At 37.1% G+C, this 17,547-nt stretch overlaps 1 protein-coding gene across 1 annotated transcript in view; it reads left to right on the top strand.

Moving 5' to 3' along the window:
* The window catches only part of SVEP1 (sushi, von Willebrand factor type A, EGF and pentraxin domain containing 1), a 184,634-nt gene that overhangs the window by 12,426 nt on the left and 154,661 nt on the right, over positions 1–17,547 (top strand). The window contains exon 2 of the mRNA XM_079112549.1: positions 14,958–15,213. Coding sequence (XP_078968675.1) covers positions 14,958–15,213 — 256 coding nt within the window. The remainder of the gene's footprint in view (positions 1–14,957; positions 15,214–17,547) is intronic.

Below are 17,547 nucleotides of genomic sequence, written 5' to 3'. Positions count from 1 at the left end.
CCATAAATTTTAGTCTGGTTCTGTAGGCTTTATCTTTCCAAATGAATCTGAAATGGCCTTTGAAAGAAATTAAGCAAATTTTATTTGCTTATTTGTGTTTCTCACAGTATTTATTTCTAGCCAAGATTTCTCTCTTCTTAGTCACATTTTCTTTCAAAATACGCATACTTGGCTTTTAAATGTTGCTCCAAGAGCAATGATTTTAGGAATTTATTGTTGGAATTTTCTGGCAATAATGATACCAAAATTTAGCCTATTTGTAAAGAGCCTAACTTAATTAATAAAAATCCATATTTTAAGTCAACAGCCATAAAGGGTGTTACTTGGGCTCTGTTGTCGCAGATTTCACACCAGGGCCCGCAACTCACACTGAAGAGCTCTGAGCATTCCACATTTTAAGGAGAGCCACCAACAGTTCAGAAGGATAGATTCCCTCAGAGTTCATGAACACTTGTCAGATCCAGTCCTACAAAACCAGTCACACCCTTCCCTCCTGCCTAGCACCTCACTCTGGTTTATACCTGCAGAGGACTGAGGAGCAAGAGAGAAACAGAGCAAGATGGGGATCTTGGGCTTCTGAAAGCCACATCTCTCCTGGCCCTCATGGAGTGCTTTCCCCTTCCACCAACTGAGAAAAGGGAGACCAACATTCCACATACTCAGTGGAAATTTACTTGGGCTGCAGCCTTAATTTGCCCCTGTACCTATTTCCTGGAAGAGTAACTTAGAGACAGCAGATGTCTGTTAGAATTTTGCCAGAAGCATAGCCTGAGTAGGGGATCTGGGTGTAAGAAGTAGATTATTTGGAAAGTGATCTGATAGTTGATTGGGAAAGGAAGGGTGTCAATGACAACATGAAGAGGTAGTCACTGCCTAATTCCACTGGGGAACTCTGGGAGCCAGCGGAGAATCCAAGCCCTGGAAGCTTCACAACTTAAAGGTGATCTCACATCAGTCAGTGGAGGATCACTCTCTGCAGGGCATGAATTCTCTGTCACTCCCTCATTCCCTGAAAGTAGGCAGAGGGATCTCCAGGCACTCAGGCGCCCTCAAGCAAAGAGATGCAGATGTTGGCATGAGAAGTCTGGGTTACAGGTTAGGCATCAAAGGGCTCTCGCCCTTGCAGGTAAGAAGCGAGATAGAACAATGGCACTATCAAGCCTGGGAAAAGCAAGGGGTGTGGCTTCCCCATGGGTGAAGAACCATGGGAAGTAGCTCTACTTGAATCACTTTACTGCCCACTAAGCAAGAAAACCCCAACAGGAAAAGTTATTGAGTATTTGTACCCCCGGAAGTGGGAGCTGAGACAGAATGGAGAGTTCTCCAAAGGACTCACCCGTGGGCCAGGTTTGTCAGTCCACAAACACAGAAAGCACTCACGACTTTTTCTTTATTTCCTATCACTTTTTTCTTCTTCAGAATTTCCTGTTTCTCCTGTTGTTTCGAGTACAAAGATCTAACATCAGAATTTAGTAGATAAAGGTGGCTAAAATCCTAGCAGTGGAGTGCTTCTCAGGAAATTTGCAGTTTTCTATATTCACCTGACTGATATTTTCCCAAAACATGGCAGAAATACTGTAGGACAATACCTCATTAGATGAAGAAAATTATAAGGATATCTGGTACATATTACATGCCTCTTTTATAGCACTTATTGTCCCTCTGGTAGTTGAGGACAGAGATCTCGTCTTATTTGACTTTATATCTCCTACAATACCTAGAAAATGATATTCATCATAACCTTAGAGTTCTTGGAAAGACATATCTTTAATTTTAGTATACCAAGGATAGTATTGTACTGCTCTGATTTCTGCTACAAATAGCTAAGACAATGTAGTCATTGCTTCTCAATGGAATGACTGAATGCTTGATTTTTTTAAACAACAGGAGAATTTTAGCAAATTCACGTATCAGATCACATTCCCACACCTGTCTGAGATTGTGGAGAATCTCAGACAGGTGTGAATCTGTACGTTTTCCCTCTAAATCTGATCCAGGAAGCAAACTCTCCAGCTCCTCTGGAGAGAAGCCTACCTGATGAATCAGAGGGAATCTGTGGTTCTGAGTTTTTGGCCCTGTATCCCCTCTCCGTTCACCATCATTTACCCACTCTTAGAATCCTTATAATACACAGGTCAGGGAGCTCTTTTTCCACCTCTCTATCCAGGGCATCACCAAATCCTTGTTGGCTCAGGCAGAGTTATATAGTTATTGGTCTTAGAGTCACACTTTTCCCCATTCCCCTGTACTACCTTGTCAGGCTTCACAAGCATGATTCTTGGTTTTCATGCACAGGCCTGAATGAAATGTTGGTTGCATTGTGTATCTACTTACATTGGTGTATCTACTTGATAGGCATATTCTAGCAAAAGACTCATAGTTCCTTTGTGAATTGTGGGAAATGGTGACATGATTACCGTTTGCAGGACTCCACTCTTAAGCACTTTCCCTGTATGAATTCACTAAAGACTCACAAATGCAAAGACCTCCTCTGTTAGGTTATTATTATTATTATCCCCAAAGTACATATGACATAAAAAATGGAAGTAAATCACACCAAAATCTCACTTCTGATAAGCTGAATAACCAGAATGCAAATCTAAGCAGTTGGAGCCAGAATCTACATTCTTAACCACTGAACTATCAATATACCATGTTGTTTGATCTAACAGATGCAGGATACACAGATGCATACAGTACAGAAATGTTCATTGCAAAGTCTTGAGACTGAGAGAGCAGCCGTTGAGAGGGACTTGGCTATGTGTGTGACAGAAGGCAGACTGAAGCAGACAGAAGACTGGGAGGAGGCAGTATTTGGGAACTGTCATTTGAAAGGACATTCTTGATGGGTGCCTGATAATATCAGGTGATCACCTCCCCTTTCATTCCAGTGAACTGCTTCTCTGGTGTCATTTCCATGGTATAGCTGCACCAGCTAGCATCTCCCACCTGGTGCAACTTGACAGTTGCCCCTCCTGTTATTGCGGAGACCAAGCCATGGAGTCAGTAGGAGAGCAAAACTACTAATTGCAGATGTCTTCCCTCCTTCCCCATTTATCTAACTCTCTGAATTCTAGGGTTTATCTAATCCAAGCTTAGCACTAAATTGTACCCTTTATTAAAATGAAAATATGACTCAAGGCAAAATGTCAATAATTTTAGTCCTAGGTGCCTTAAGGCTCACTCTCAATCATACCACCTAAACTTGAGTTTGTAAATGTATATGCCAAATCTCGGTTCAAAACTTGGTCTTCCAACTAAGTTCAATTTATCCTAATCTGGGATACCCAATATTTCTATACATTATAATTTTTCTTTTTTTTTAATATGTCATTCTATTTCACAAACGAACAAAAATTCCTTTCAAGTATTTTAGTAATTTCTTCAGATTAAAAAAAAACTTGCTTTAAAAGTCAACTCTATGATCATCATTGTTTAGAAAACTATTCAAGTACTGTAGGTAATGAACTAGATACATATTCAATGCATACTTAAGGAGAACTGTCAGAAAAAAGCAAGCATGTAACTATTTATACAAATTGTTTGATCCACCAGACTAGACAATACTTGAAATAATTTTTAAAGTCAACACCTTTGAATGATGATGTATGTATCTTGGAGATGGGACCCAATTCTAAACATGAAATTCATGTACATTTTATATATACCTCCTATACATAACCTGATGGTGATTTTATATAACATTGAATAATTTTGTGCGTGAAATGAGGTTTTCTTGTATGGTGTTTTCCCTTCCTGACATCATGTTGATTCTCAAAAAGTTTCAGTTTTGTGGCATTTGGATTTTGTATTCTTGGATTAGGGATGCTCAAACTGGAATAAATCTTGTAATTTGTGAGTAAAACTCAGCCCTAAATCATGTAGTGTTTAACTTTGGTTTTTTTAAAGATGGAAACAGAATCCTTCACTCTACAGTGATTGATGTGATTATTCATACAAACAAATACTGAAAAACAAATTTTTCAAATATCATTTGAAATATTAATAAATGTCACAAAATAAATGCACTTTTGATAAATTTAAGATTACCAGAACAAATAAAATACACAGCAAGTTCATGAAATTAAAATCTCTCTTCAGCCCTCATCCCCTTTAATCCTCCATGTGTCAGTAGATTTGGTTTGAAAAATATTTGACTTTTTAAAACTGTTCCAGAGTGGGGTTGTTGCTGAAGCCTGAGTATTTTCAAAATAATGGTTAGATTTTCTGTGTCTTTCATATACTTGAGGCTCCTGCTAAGTTATTATGGTTATCCATTGTTATTAAAATAACTTATAGTAATGCATCATTTCTTTTCTAATAATTTTGAATCATAATATCATATTTCTGCTTTCTCAGAAATATTTTACACTTTTTTTCCCAGTCTCTACACCTTATTCCTGGTATTTGGTTCTCTTTAGGGAGGGCAAATTGATCTAATGAATTTCAGATTTCACTGGAGAGATTTAAAGATGGCAGTAAATTTTTCTTCTCTTTGTAGATCTCGTCTTTTGTAGTTCATGTAAATGAATGATTATTTTCACTGAGGACGGCACCTACCTTCCTCCTCTGTCACTTGCCAATCCTTGGAGCTTGACCCTCTCTGTTTAGACTGAGAGTCCCAAACCAGAGGTTGAGACAGATCCTCTATAGTCTTCCTCTAGCAATTTTGATTAGGACACACAGAGCTTTGAGAGAGTAGGTTTTTGTTTTGTTTTAGGGTTTGGTTTTTTTGACCAGTAGTTAGAGTATGCAGATTTAGAAATGTGCATAGAGAACCTTAGAAATCCTACCAGTGTACGGAGAGTGAATAAAGATGTGCAGAAAGAAGCTGAGAGGACGTACTATGTGACTCCAGAAGAAAACAGATGGAAGGTTGGAGGGAGTATCCTCCATGTTCCTTCCAACTTCTTTTTCCTGGTTCCAGTCTCTCCTGAGGCCTATCCCTTCTTCCTCATCTTGAGTTGGGAGAGATATTCCTATGCATCTAGGAAATCTCCCACTTCATTTAAGCCAATTTAGTGGGTATTCAACCCTTAGAGACAGCCATTTGTGGTTTAGGTATGTAAATTTTTATCTTAAAACAACAAATACCTTTGACTCATGGATAACCATTAAAGTCTTTACTAATCTCCATTTGCAAGTATCTAAAAAAATCTGTGCTTCTTTTTCTTATATGAAAATAATATCAATAGTTTAAGGTAAAATTTTTGTTTCTTACCCTTTTATATATGTGTGAATACATATATAATTATATGTGATATATAAAAAAGTCATGCTCTATAATTTTTAAGTTGCAAATTGAAAAAGTTCCCATTTAAGAAAAGTCTCCTATTTTTTAAGTATTTGTTATCACAGACATATTTTAAATCTATTAATAACTTATTACTGTAAAATTTTGTAGTTAAAATAGTTATGCTTATACATAAATCTTTCTCAACACCTTTCTATTTCTTTCCATTTGATTCTTCTTTATCTGAAATATGATTAGCTTTTTTATTTTACTTAGATGAGTTTCTTACCTTATCATATTGACAGTATTCCTTCATTGAAGTGGTGGGACTTCCTGTCTTGTTCTTGAATTTTTATGCAGAGGCTTCAAGCATGATTTTGGCCATTGGTTTATGATAGTGCTGTTTTACATTAAGTAATACTTCTCTACTCTGCCTAATTTATTTGCAAAATCCTAAACAGATGTCCAAATACTAAACGATATTTGTACAATTTGGAATTATCTTATTTACTTTCTCCTTTAACTTCTTGATGTGAGGCACATGAACTAACCATATCTTTGACTCTGGTGGCTAAATGCTAGTTGGTCATATTGTATAGGCTTTAACATGTCAACTGTAATTATTTTATAACGTATTCATAACGATATTGATAATAGAGTTTAATTTGATTTTTTTTTTTTTTTTTTTTTTTTTTTTTTTTGCGGTGCTGGGGATTGAACCCAGGGCCTTGTGCTTGCAAGTCAAGCACTCTACCAACTGAGCTATCTCCCCAGCCCTTAATTTGATTTTTACCTGGTAGCAAATCAGCAGTTTGCTTTTTTAAAAGTGATATGTCATTTGGCATCATAGTCTCATTTGGATTCTGATGACTTTGCTTTTGCTATCCAGATTTTCTTGATTCCCCGTGGGTTTAGAGAATGGATGGTAAAAGTTGGCATGAATGGAAATATGTTTGGTCTTTGCATGTTGCTCTACTGTTTTTTACAGTCTGGATTCAGTCTGCTACTCATCAACTCCTTTAAGAAAAGGAGACTTTTCTTAAATGGGAACTTTTTCAATTTGCACACCATTTTCCAACTTGATGTACTGTCCCTATGGGTGCATTTCAAAATTATCTGTGTCCATGTTTAATAACTAAAGCATGTATGTGGGTGGAAGAATCTGTAACCATAAATCTGAAACTACGTTCCTCTTTGACCCTCTGGTCCTCTGATTTGGCTAGACTGTCATAAATAGCCTAAATGTTACTCAAGCCAACCATTTTTTTCCCCTTTAGAATTTCAGTCCATGAAGCCTGAGTAAATACTTAAAATAAATGAGACATACTAAACATGATTCATTTGAAATTACAAGATGAACGGGAAAGCTCAGTAACTGCAGAGCACACTTTCCACCTATACTTTTGACATGTTTTATTTGTTTGTTTGGTTTCAGTTAATGTTTCTTTTGTATCATCCAATAGTGCAATTAGAAATCCCTAGCATAGCACCTGGCCTATAATAGTGATTCAATATGGATTTGATGAAATAAGTTTGTATGTGATATTTATGAGTTTTCATTTCATGGTTGCAGAACAGAATTTCCTTTAACCACAATTTTTAGCCCAGGAATTTATGTTTTTATTCTATATGTTGTACATTTAGCTAACGAAATGATGACAGTTGTTTATTCATTCATTCACTGGTTTCATAGTTATTTTTATCATGAAGAGAGTAAGGGTTAAGATCCTATCCTGCCAGAGAGTACTTTGCAAACTAGCTTGGGATGTAGTCAGACACATAGCCTTAACGATAATTATGAGGGGTTTGGTGAAATGGAACATAAGTGGTAGTAATGAGGAAGGTTTATTTTATGCACATCAGAAGGATTTAGGAAAGTTTCAAAAAGGATATGAACTTTTATCTAAATTCCGAAAAACTAAAAAGTTAGAGGCAGACATATTGGAAGATTCCTTACCTACTTGAAAAATCTGCTTTCATTTTTTTTTTTAAACAGTTGAGCATGCCTTCCATTGTTGTTTTAAGATAGATAATTTATCATATTATTCCTAATTTTTCTTTATGAAAATACTAACACTTTGGATTATTATCTTTTTACATTAGGACAATAAATGTGTTGTAAAGTTAAAGACTTACTCATTTTAATCCAGTTTTGCATTTGAGAAATAAGCTTTATCATATAAAAGGGAAAGATATTTTGAGTATTTTTTAAAATTCAGTTTGATGGTATTTATTTGGAATTCTATTTGTCAGTGAGGTTGCTCAGCAACTTTCTACACTAAAATTTATGCTAAACTTTATGGGTTTGCATTTCTGATGTTTTATCTCCTCTGAACAGTGTGGATTTCCAAGTCTTTCATTATATTTTGAGTTTCCCTGCATTATTTTCTTATCAAATCATTCTCCTCACATATATCTCTCTTTGCATCTTAGCCTATTCTCTTTCTATGGATTTCAGTTCTTGTTTACACAGAGTCTTTGAATTTCTAAATTCTAGTGATACATAATTTCATTATGCTTATTTTCTTCTTATTTTAGTATTAAATGATGTCCTCTTCCAAATCCTCAAATTAATTTTGCATTTATCAGATTTACAGAATATTTTCATAGGCCTGCTCTAGCCTTTTTATGTTTTTTTTTTTTTTTTTTTTTTTTTTTTAAATCCAGGGATGAAGCTGCTGCAATCTTGACCTACATTGTCCAGTATCATAGCCACTAGCCACATTTATCTACTTAAATCTAAATTAATTAGAATTATTAAATAAAATTATTGATTTAGTTCTTCATTTGCAATAGCCTCATTGCAAAGGCTACATAGTCACATGTTGCAAATGACTACTGTGTTGAACTGAACAGATAACCTGTCAATCATCACAGAAAGTTCTGTTGGACAGTGTTGACCTGAGCCCTCTCTTTTAAACAAACACAGCATGTGGCTCATTTTTAACTCCTTTTGCTGAGCACTTGGGTAGGCTATCAGTTTGTTTTAATAATCATAATAGATAGCAAATTTTACATTCATGGGTTCCAACACTTATTTTACCCACTTTTTATCATTTGCTGCAAACTGACTGGCTATATTTCTTCATTCATGGATGAAGAAAAATAGAAGGAAAAGAAAAACCTTCCATTCTGACTTCTTTGAATATTTCCATATGATTAAAAAAATAGAATATAAGATAAAGTATAAGAATTCACTCTGAAAAGCAGAACTAATTCCTAGAAAGCATTTGTTACATGCATTTAACATGAATAAATAAAACACTGAACTGGAAATAAGGGGATAAACAACAAAGTGAAATGAAAACAAAACTGGCCAAAAACTGAAATGAATAAAGAAAGAACTAAATAAGATAGAGAAATATTATAATAACAGGAAAAATAAAGTATAATACCAAGAGTAATTCTTAACAAGAAGTAGAAGGGAAGAAGATACCTTCCCATGAAACCAACACAGATACAGAAGAAAAGCTTGAGACATTCCTACCAGATCCAGGAATCTGGATAGGAAATAGGATGTTGTAAAAATGAAAAAAAAAAAAAAGAAAAGAAAAGAAAAAAGACTAGAGTTTGAAATCCAGGAAATGATAAACCAGCAGAATAACTTCTTTTTCCATAAATAATATTAAAAAAAATATAAAGCCATGACTCTCTTGAACTGAAAAATATCAGGGTATTCAAATTAAAATATTTAACTCGTGGGCTGGGGATATAGCTCAATTGGTAGAGTGCTTGCCTTGCAAGCACAAGGCCCTGGGTTCAATCCCCAGCACGGCAAAAAAAAAAAAAAAAAAAAAAAAAAAAAAAAAAAAAAAAAAAATTAACTCATAATAAATGAAGATTAGTGAAATTTTAGAATGTGAAAGGTGAGGAAAGTATTCTAAGTAAGTTCTGATACCTTGCTTGTACTTAACATTCCCTAACAAGGAAAAAAAACGTGAAAAATAAGTTAAAACAATTTACCATTTTTCTGTTCCTTGATGGAGAGTAGCTCTAATGGAGTCGCAGTGGATATTAGTTCAGTATCACACTCTGTAAAGGAGAGCTAGCTACCTTCTCTAGTTAGTATTCCTCCTCAAGGCTGGTCACAATGGGCAGTTGCAGCTAGGGCCATGTTGTAGTTGATATCCTGTCTGTATGTAGTTTAATTATTGAAGCCCAAGAGCAAATACTGTCCCCCTTCCAGATTTGTTGCGACCTCTGACTTTCTTTTAAGACCATTTTCAAAACAGTTCTCTTGTGGCCTGACTCGGGGTGGGGGTGGAGGTACAGTCTTGTGTAATGGTGATGGATCTCTGGTTGTTAGAACGGCTCTTACACAATCCTGCATTTTTATCATTCTAATGACTTTTGCTGGACTCAGGAAGCTTACTCCCCTGCCAGATATTTATACAAGCTCATCAGGGGCTTGATACAATACAGATGGTGATAACCTTTTGCCATGCAAAGTCCATGTTGAATTTTTCTTTGCCAGCAAAGCATTTTTGCCTCATTCACTATTCTGGACCAAAAATTTCTGTTTCTGAAATGCCTCAGCAAGGGTAGCAGATGATGTAAACGATTTCAGGAACATTGGAAAGAGAAGTGCCAAGCTTCTACCACGTTCCACAGACATGACCACAGAGCCATTTACTTCTTAAGTCTTGGTATGAAGAATGTTTTCACTGAATTATGTTTTTATTCAAGCATGATGAAGCACAAAGTTGGGGAGACTGTAAATTATTTTCAGTAAATCATCCATCCGTCTTCTATCTTTAAAGTACATTCCAAACCCAGATCTTGTGTAATTCTTTGCTGGGACTACTAGTCCTGCCGTTCTTCTTGCTATTTTAAGCTTAATATATCTGTCTTGCCAACAGATCTAATGGTTCCTGTAAATACCGACCAGTTCTCTGCAAGGAGGGAAGGAAAATAGAATCCCAGCTTAGAGTGTTCTGTGTATAATGCATAGTACAGGAAGAGCTCTCTGCTTAATCCTAACTTGGATGTTAAGGAAAGTTATTGACAAGAACTAAGATTGATATTCCAAGAAGGCATTTGTTTCAGAAGGACAATAAAGGCACAAAAAGAAAACTTTACCTTTCTTGTATATAACTATATGAGATATCACATAGGGCTCACACACAGTGAATATTCCTACTATTCACTGCAGACCAATTCACTCAACTAACTCTCTCCAGTGTCCAAGAGTTTATGCACTCCATTTGTTCATTAATTCATTCATTGAATAAATATTTATGAGTACATACTCTGTGTCAGATATTGTCAAGAATATCATACTGAAAGCTAGGCATGATAGCACTTGCCTGTAACCCCAGCTACTCAGAAGGGTGAGGCAGGGGGATTGCAAGATCAAGGTCAGCCTCAGCAACTTAGTGAGACCCTGTCTCAAAATGAAATTTAAGGAAAAAGAGCTGAGGATGTAGCTCAGTAGTGGAGTGCTCACCTAGCATGCACAAGAATCTGGGTCTCATTCTCAGTATTGCTAAAAGAAAAATAATACCATGTTGCAAAGAAATTTACCTTTTCTCCTTCTTTTCCTTTCCATTATTATTCTCACTTTTTAAGTGTTTTGATGACAGTTAACTCCCATAACCTTGTAGAAGAGACATAATTCACAGTAAGCACAGGTGGGATATAGAATGTCCACGGAGGTGAGATTATGATTCCAGAGTGGAGCAACCAGAAGGAAAGAGAATCCACCTCAGAGTATTAAAACTGGCCCTTGGAATATGGAAAAGGATTCTTTTAAATACAAATTAAATAATGTCTTACTTTATATCATCCATAACAGATCATTGGACTTTTCCCCAGAGATGGTTCTGAATGAAAAATAATAAATATGTGTATGAGCATTTGTGTATTTCAGTTCATTCTGATTATTGTTTATATTGTAGGACTTACCCCTCTGGAATGTATACTAACTAAAAATGTAAACACATACTTATATATGCTGTGTACAAACACTCAGAAAAGTATATATACATATATAATACTGATATATTAAGTTCATTCAAATTACTATTTTTGTTGATACTCAAATTGCCCTTTGGCCAGAGGTGTCTCTTCTGGCTGGTTCTTTGGCTAACCCTGGAAAAGTCTTTTAATAGCTTTCTGTCATAAAAGGCTGTCTGTGCGTATTTTGTACATTTCTCACCTGGACCTGAAATCAACCATTTCTTCAAGAATTCCTGGCTCCTTCTGGTGGAAGTGACATTTGGGGACCGCCAACAGGGCTTTCAAGATGCTTCTTTCTACTGAGGCTGGTCCTTTACTCCTGTTTTGTGAATATATGTGCCAATGTGTCTTTGGAATAGATTCCTAGAAGGGGATTATTGGGTCAACTGATGAGATAGGAAAATTTTAATGAAGAATTTTATGAGATAATTCTCAGGTTCCTTTGGAAAAGAAACATTTTAAGGTACACCACAAACATTTCAAAAGAGAAAAAGAAAGATGATGGCTTTTCTTTACCAGATATGAAAAAAAAAAAAAAATACTCTAAGCTATAGTACCTGAAACCATGTGATATCAGCTAAGAACAGACATGTAGATCAGTAAAACAGAATGGAGAGACTATAACCAGGGAAATAATGAATGAATCAGTAAATTATTTTGGGAAAATTGCTTATCTGGCTGAATTAAAAAAAAAAAAAAAAGGCATTCTAAACCTCACACCAAAGACAGAAAACTATGTGAATTTAAGAAATTTAAAAATTAAAATATTCATGTAATATGCAAGTGAATATCTGTAGATGGGGAGTCATTTCTAAAGCAAAATATAGGAGGCAAGGATAATTCCAAGGTTTTTACCCAAGCAGCTGGAAAAACTGCTGTTCTATGGGTTTCTCTTTATTGACAGGTATTTATTGACTGTTTTCTGTTTGCTAAGCAGTGCTCTAGACTCTGGATATTGAGAAATTTTTTAAAAAATGGATAAAAATACCTGCCTTCAAGGAAGTCACATTTGGGGAGAAGCCTAGGCCTTTGTTTGAAACTGTTAAACCCTTGAAATTCTGGGCCTGCCACTTCTGAATGTCTTTTTTTTTTTTGGTGCTGGGGATTGAACCCAGGGCCTTGTGCTTACAAGGCAAACACTCTACCGACTGAGCTATCTCCCCAGCCCCTACTTCTGAATATCTTTGAGCTTCTTTAACACAAAGGAGTTAGATGAAGCGACCTCTTCTCTCCCACTTCTGAACTTCATCTCTATCCCTTGCCTCTCTCTCTCTGAATTTGTGGGATGGCAGTGTTCCAAAAGATGTTCTCCACCTTCCTCCCAAGGTCTCACCAGGTTCAATCAGGAAGAGACACTGCATGTAAAAGATAAAATATGTCACCATCTGCTGATGAACAATTAAAAAAAAAAAAAAACTTCCCTATTTACCTCGTGTTATACTTTGAAACTCTAGTATACCTGATGACAAAAACTCTATCTAGATGTTTCCAAGAAGACTCAAAAACCAAGTTTCTCAAACACATTTAAAAACGGAGTCATGTTCGGGATTCTTCCTCTTCCTCCCCGTAGTTGAGTGAAATCCCTGGGGCATAGGCAGAGCTGCTTAGGGGGTGCTCACCTCTCAGTGTTGACATGTCCTGCACTTCCGTCTTGTTTAATGTCTGATTGTCTCATCACTGGTCATGACGGCCATCGTTGGATGTTGGCACGTTTGTTGGTTGGTTTCGTAGAACTTTGATGCCACTATCTCCTGGGACCCCAGGGACCTCTTCATATTGATGTGACCAGAGAGAGAGAGACATCTCCATCTGGCTTTGGCTCACATGGTGCGTGGTACCATCCCTTGCCACACACATGGATCTTAATATGGCATTGATATGGCCTCAATATGGCCTCTCTCTCACCTCTTTCTTTAGGAATACAGAGGACTCATCAAGTCCTCTCTCCTTTAACACCCACATAGTTATACCCCATTGCCCCATGTCATCATGATCAAGGGTACTTCTATGGAACTGCCACCATCCTGAATAACTAAATGGATGGAGGACCATGAATCCCTATGCCCTGGAGGGTTGTTTGTCATTCACCTCTTCTTCTGTGACTGAGTTGGGGGTTGGAGAGGTTGGCGGAGACTTCAGGGGCTCACAGCTATGTCGAGCACCTCTTGTTCTCGAACTCTTTCCCTCTCCCTCTCCTCAGAGATTCATTCTTGTCTAGAGAGTGGGTAAATCTCATACTTATCAAGAATTTATCCCAAATCCTGTCCTTCATCAAGAGTGCAACCTTTTAAATTCCAAAAGGTAAGACTCTTTTGAAAATGTTGACTGGGCCCCTGTTTCCGTGTTTGGGGAGTGCCCCTCAACATCTTGTACATTATTCTATCACATAAACTGCCCTCTGTGCCCATCTTCACCATGTTCCCCTCTGTGTTGTTTTCTTAGATCTCACTCAGTTTTAGAGAAGGAGTGGGATGAAGTGTCTGAATACCTCTTGTCAAACTTCTGACTTTCCAGATGTTTTCTGGCGTCACTTCTAGTTTCATTTTCTTTCAATTCAAGTTTCACAACTTTAACTTTAGCTCACAAACACAAATGAAATTTAGGTAAGGCTTATTGAATTATAATAATTAATATTGAGTCTATACTAATGGAAACTGCTTTCTACCTAGGTGAGTTGTATAATCTGAGGGAATCTGGATCTTATAGTGAGTCTGCTCCCTTAAGTGAATTGAATCGGACTTATTGTTAAATCATATCTCTTTTTTATTTCTACAAAACATAGGATGCAGTTGTTACTCTTCCCACCTATTTGCTGGAAGATATGCAATGTTTCTTGAATTACTGCCTCATAAACATGAATTCCTTCTAAGCATTTGCAGAAAACACACCCTGGCACTTCTTTACCTTTCCTAACCAATTCTGATAAAAAGTATCAACAGTGAATTGAAAAGAATGCCAAATTTACCGCTGGAATCTTAGCCTTTATGGTTTGATGTTAAAGAGCATCAATGGCAATAAATAGAATGCCTATTTTAAGGTTTCATTTTTTTTCTTACATCTGTAGAGAAGGAATAGCATATAACATTGTAAAACAGAATTCATTTGTCCTAAAATAATAAATCCCAGGGTTGGATTTAGTGAATCAATGTTTTCTCATGAAGATAGGACACCGCCAAAAACAGCGGATTTTATGCTAATACTGGGTGGTCCAGAAGAGATGGAGTATTGAATCCATTCTACGTTTTTGAAGGAGCCATGGAAAAACAAATATAGAAGCAGGTCAGCCATTATTAACTCTAGAAAAGACACTCTTAAATTTTCTTCCCATTAGACTTTTAGTGCTGATCATGCCCAGGTTTTAGATGGCTGCATAGAGAAGTAGAAATAGAGAGATGCTTGCATTCAGATTTGGTTGGTACTATGAGAGCCTGAAAATCAATAAAATAAAATCAATAAAAATCAATAATAACACTGATTTAAAAACTAATGCCATAAACACTCGTTGCTCTTCATCAGTGAAACTCCACAGAGACGACGATGACCATACATCTTAAACACTTTTGCGGTGTATTGTGTTTCTGTGGAAGATCATGGTAGACTCTAGTCTGTGTCTGTTTCTGTTTTACTCTCACCGAACGGGGCTTCCATTCCTCCACACCATGAAGTGCTAGTGATCTGAATTCACAAGTGTGCTCTTCCACAAGAATGGAGCACATCGTGGGCAACACAGTGCAGCCTCAGACTGATGCTCCCTGTTTCTTTACAGCAAATTCTTAGTCATTCCAGAGAAAACTCCACCAAAGTTATATTTCTCATCACTGATGGATATTCCAATGGAGGAGATCCCAGGCCAATTGCAGCATCGCTCAGAGATTTTGGTGTGGAGATCTTCACTTTTGGCATTTGGCAAGGAAACATTCGGGAACTGAATGACATGGCTTCCACCCCGAAGGAGGAACACTGCTACCTGCTCCACAGTTTTGAAGAGTTTGAGGCTTTAGCACGCCGGGCACTGCATGAAGGTAATGGAGCCTAATATGTAACAAGGTGCCTTTAAATGGAGTTGCCCTCTCACTGCCTGAAAACCACTGGAGGTTATAGCAAACCCTCATAAGCTTCTCGCTGAGCATGATGCCTATGGGTGGTTTGGCTGTCATGAGCTGTGCTGAACTTCATAGAGATGACATTCTGAACTTGCAACAAGAGAAGTTGTTTTGTTATCTTTCTTAACAGCTGTGATATATTTTCACTAGACTCTGCATATGCTCCCACCTAGAACCATCAGACTCAGTGGAATGAACTGAGGTGTGTTTGTAGCCCACACACAGAGTGGGAAGTCTTGACTTAGTTCTCATTTACAGTTATCTGGACAGATGAAGTAAACATTCAGAGACTTGCATAGTGAATCTCAGAAGAATGTTTCCAGAAATACACATGAAGATGTAGGGACAATGAATACTTAAACACATATTTCTTGCCCTGACAATTTGAGGATAAATATGTTTTTGTATAAGCTTCATAGTGATCAACCCAGAAAGGGAAGAAAATCAGCAAATGCCCTCATTAGAGTTCTTTGTTCACTGTCTATAAGGATATTCGGTTGTGTAATAGGAGTTAGATGAATGTTCCTGTCACATCTGGGCACATGTCTTGGTGAGCCAGGAGAAGAGAATACAGACTGCAAAGAGATGGCAGGGTGTCGGCAAAGTGACAAATTAGGCTTGATCCTTGCAGGTGTCCATGTGCAGGTCCCTTTTCGGGGGAAACCATGGCCACACAAGATTTCAGCCAATTAGTGACACTCATAATAAGCAGGATAGCCTTACTGTGATGCGAGTTCAGGCTGTAGCTGGAGTTATAAAAAAAATAAAATAAAAAGGAACTCTCTGAGAGAGGATGTTGGCAAAAGATTTTGGAAACTAGAATCTCAGTGAAACAGGCCAAGACTTAGGTCAGGACTTAGAAGCAGTAGGAAAATAGGTTTGAGAGTAAAGGAGTTTGGATTTAAATTCTGGGCCTTCAGCTTAAAAGTCTAGATTTTAACAGTAAAGTCTGAAAAGTCTAGTATGCCTGGATTTGAATTCCAGTTTTGTCACCTGCTGGCTAACTGGTTTTTGACAATGTCTCTCATCTACACTCCTTAGTTTTCTTGTTAATAGAATGTAGGCAATGAGACTACGTGTACTTCACAGGTTTGTTACAAGGAATAAATGGGTTAATACATATAAAGTGATTAGAAAGTTATTGCTGACTCAATAACTGTGTTATAATTATGCATTTGTTATTATGTATTAAATATTAATATTGATTAATTAACAATTCTTTATGTTGGGCAACTTATTTGACACCTATGAGCTTCAATTTCATCTCCTATCAAAAAATGGAGAGTATTATAGTCTGTATCACATAATTTTTTCAGCAGTATTAAACAAGATACTTAAACTTCACTTAGTTATGTCTTGTACCCTGCACATGGCACGAATTGAGACTGAGATGACCTTTGTTTCTCCTTTTTCCCAGGGATAGAAATGTGTTATGCGAGAGAGCAGGGCAGCTGCAGCTGGCAACAGTGGGTGTAACTAGATGAGGTCATGAGGTCATAGGTGTTGTTAGAAATGAGTATTATAGAGAATGACTCTCCCATCCTCCTGTTCCTCTGTCTTCTAAGACTGGAGTCTTCTGCGCCAGTGTGAGTTGAACAGAAACTAAGAGGGATGGAGCTTTCAAGGAAAAAGTTGGGGATACTATAACACAACGGTTTTGAAAGCCAATACATTGTTTACACTAAACTAAAATCTAGAATGCAGAACACTCTGGTAGATCTTCCATATCCGGTAAGAAGAAACTCTGTTTTTACTGGAAAGTGTTGATTAGATCAAAGGAAGTGAGCTTCTTTCCCTTACCTTCATAATCTCTTAATGCTTCTTTTAATTTAGATGGACCCACTTTTCATCTCAAAATTGTCTGTTTCTAGCCATGCTCAATGGACATCATCATCATCATCATCATCGAAGCTTTACCACATATAAAATTCCTCCGCTTGTTTCTCTCCCAGACTTGAATGCTACTGCACCAGTCTTGACACTTATGTTTTTGTTGCATCCTAAGTTATTCCACTGTCAAATAAACCTGCAACCCAATGTCTCAGAACTACATCTTCGGGGCCCCTGTCGTAGGTCTTTCACCCACATCAGAGTATATTTGGTGGAGTTTGAATATGGTGACTGGTTGTTCTGGCCTCTTTCCCTGGGGGCTGCAGTCTTACAGCCCTCCCTATTTGTTATTCAAGTGGTTATACATGGAAACAGATGCTCCATTGTTGAGGTCTCATCACTCTCTCTCCCAGGTATTCTCTT

The sequence above is a fragment of the Sciurus vulgaris genome (assembly GCF_902686455.1).
Source record: "Sciurus vulgaris genome assembly, chromosome: 15".
NCBI lineage: Eukaryota > Metazoa > Chordata > Mammalia > Rodentia > Sciuridae > Sciurus > Sciurus vulgaris.
Note: the sequence above shows the minus strand (reverse complement) of the source record. Positions and strands in the feature narration are given on the sequence as shown.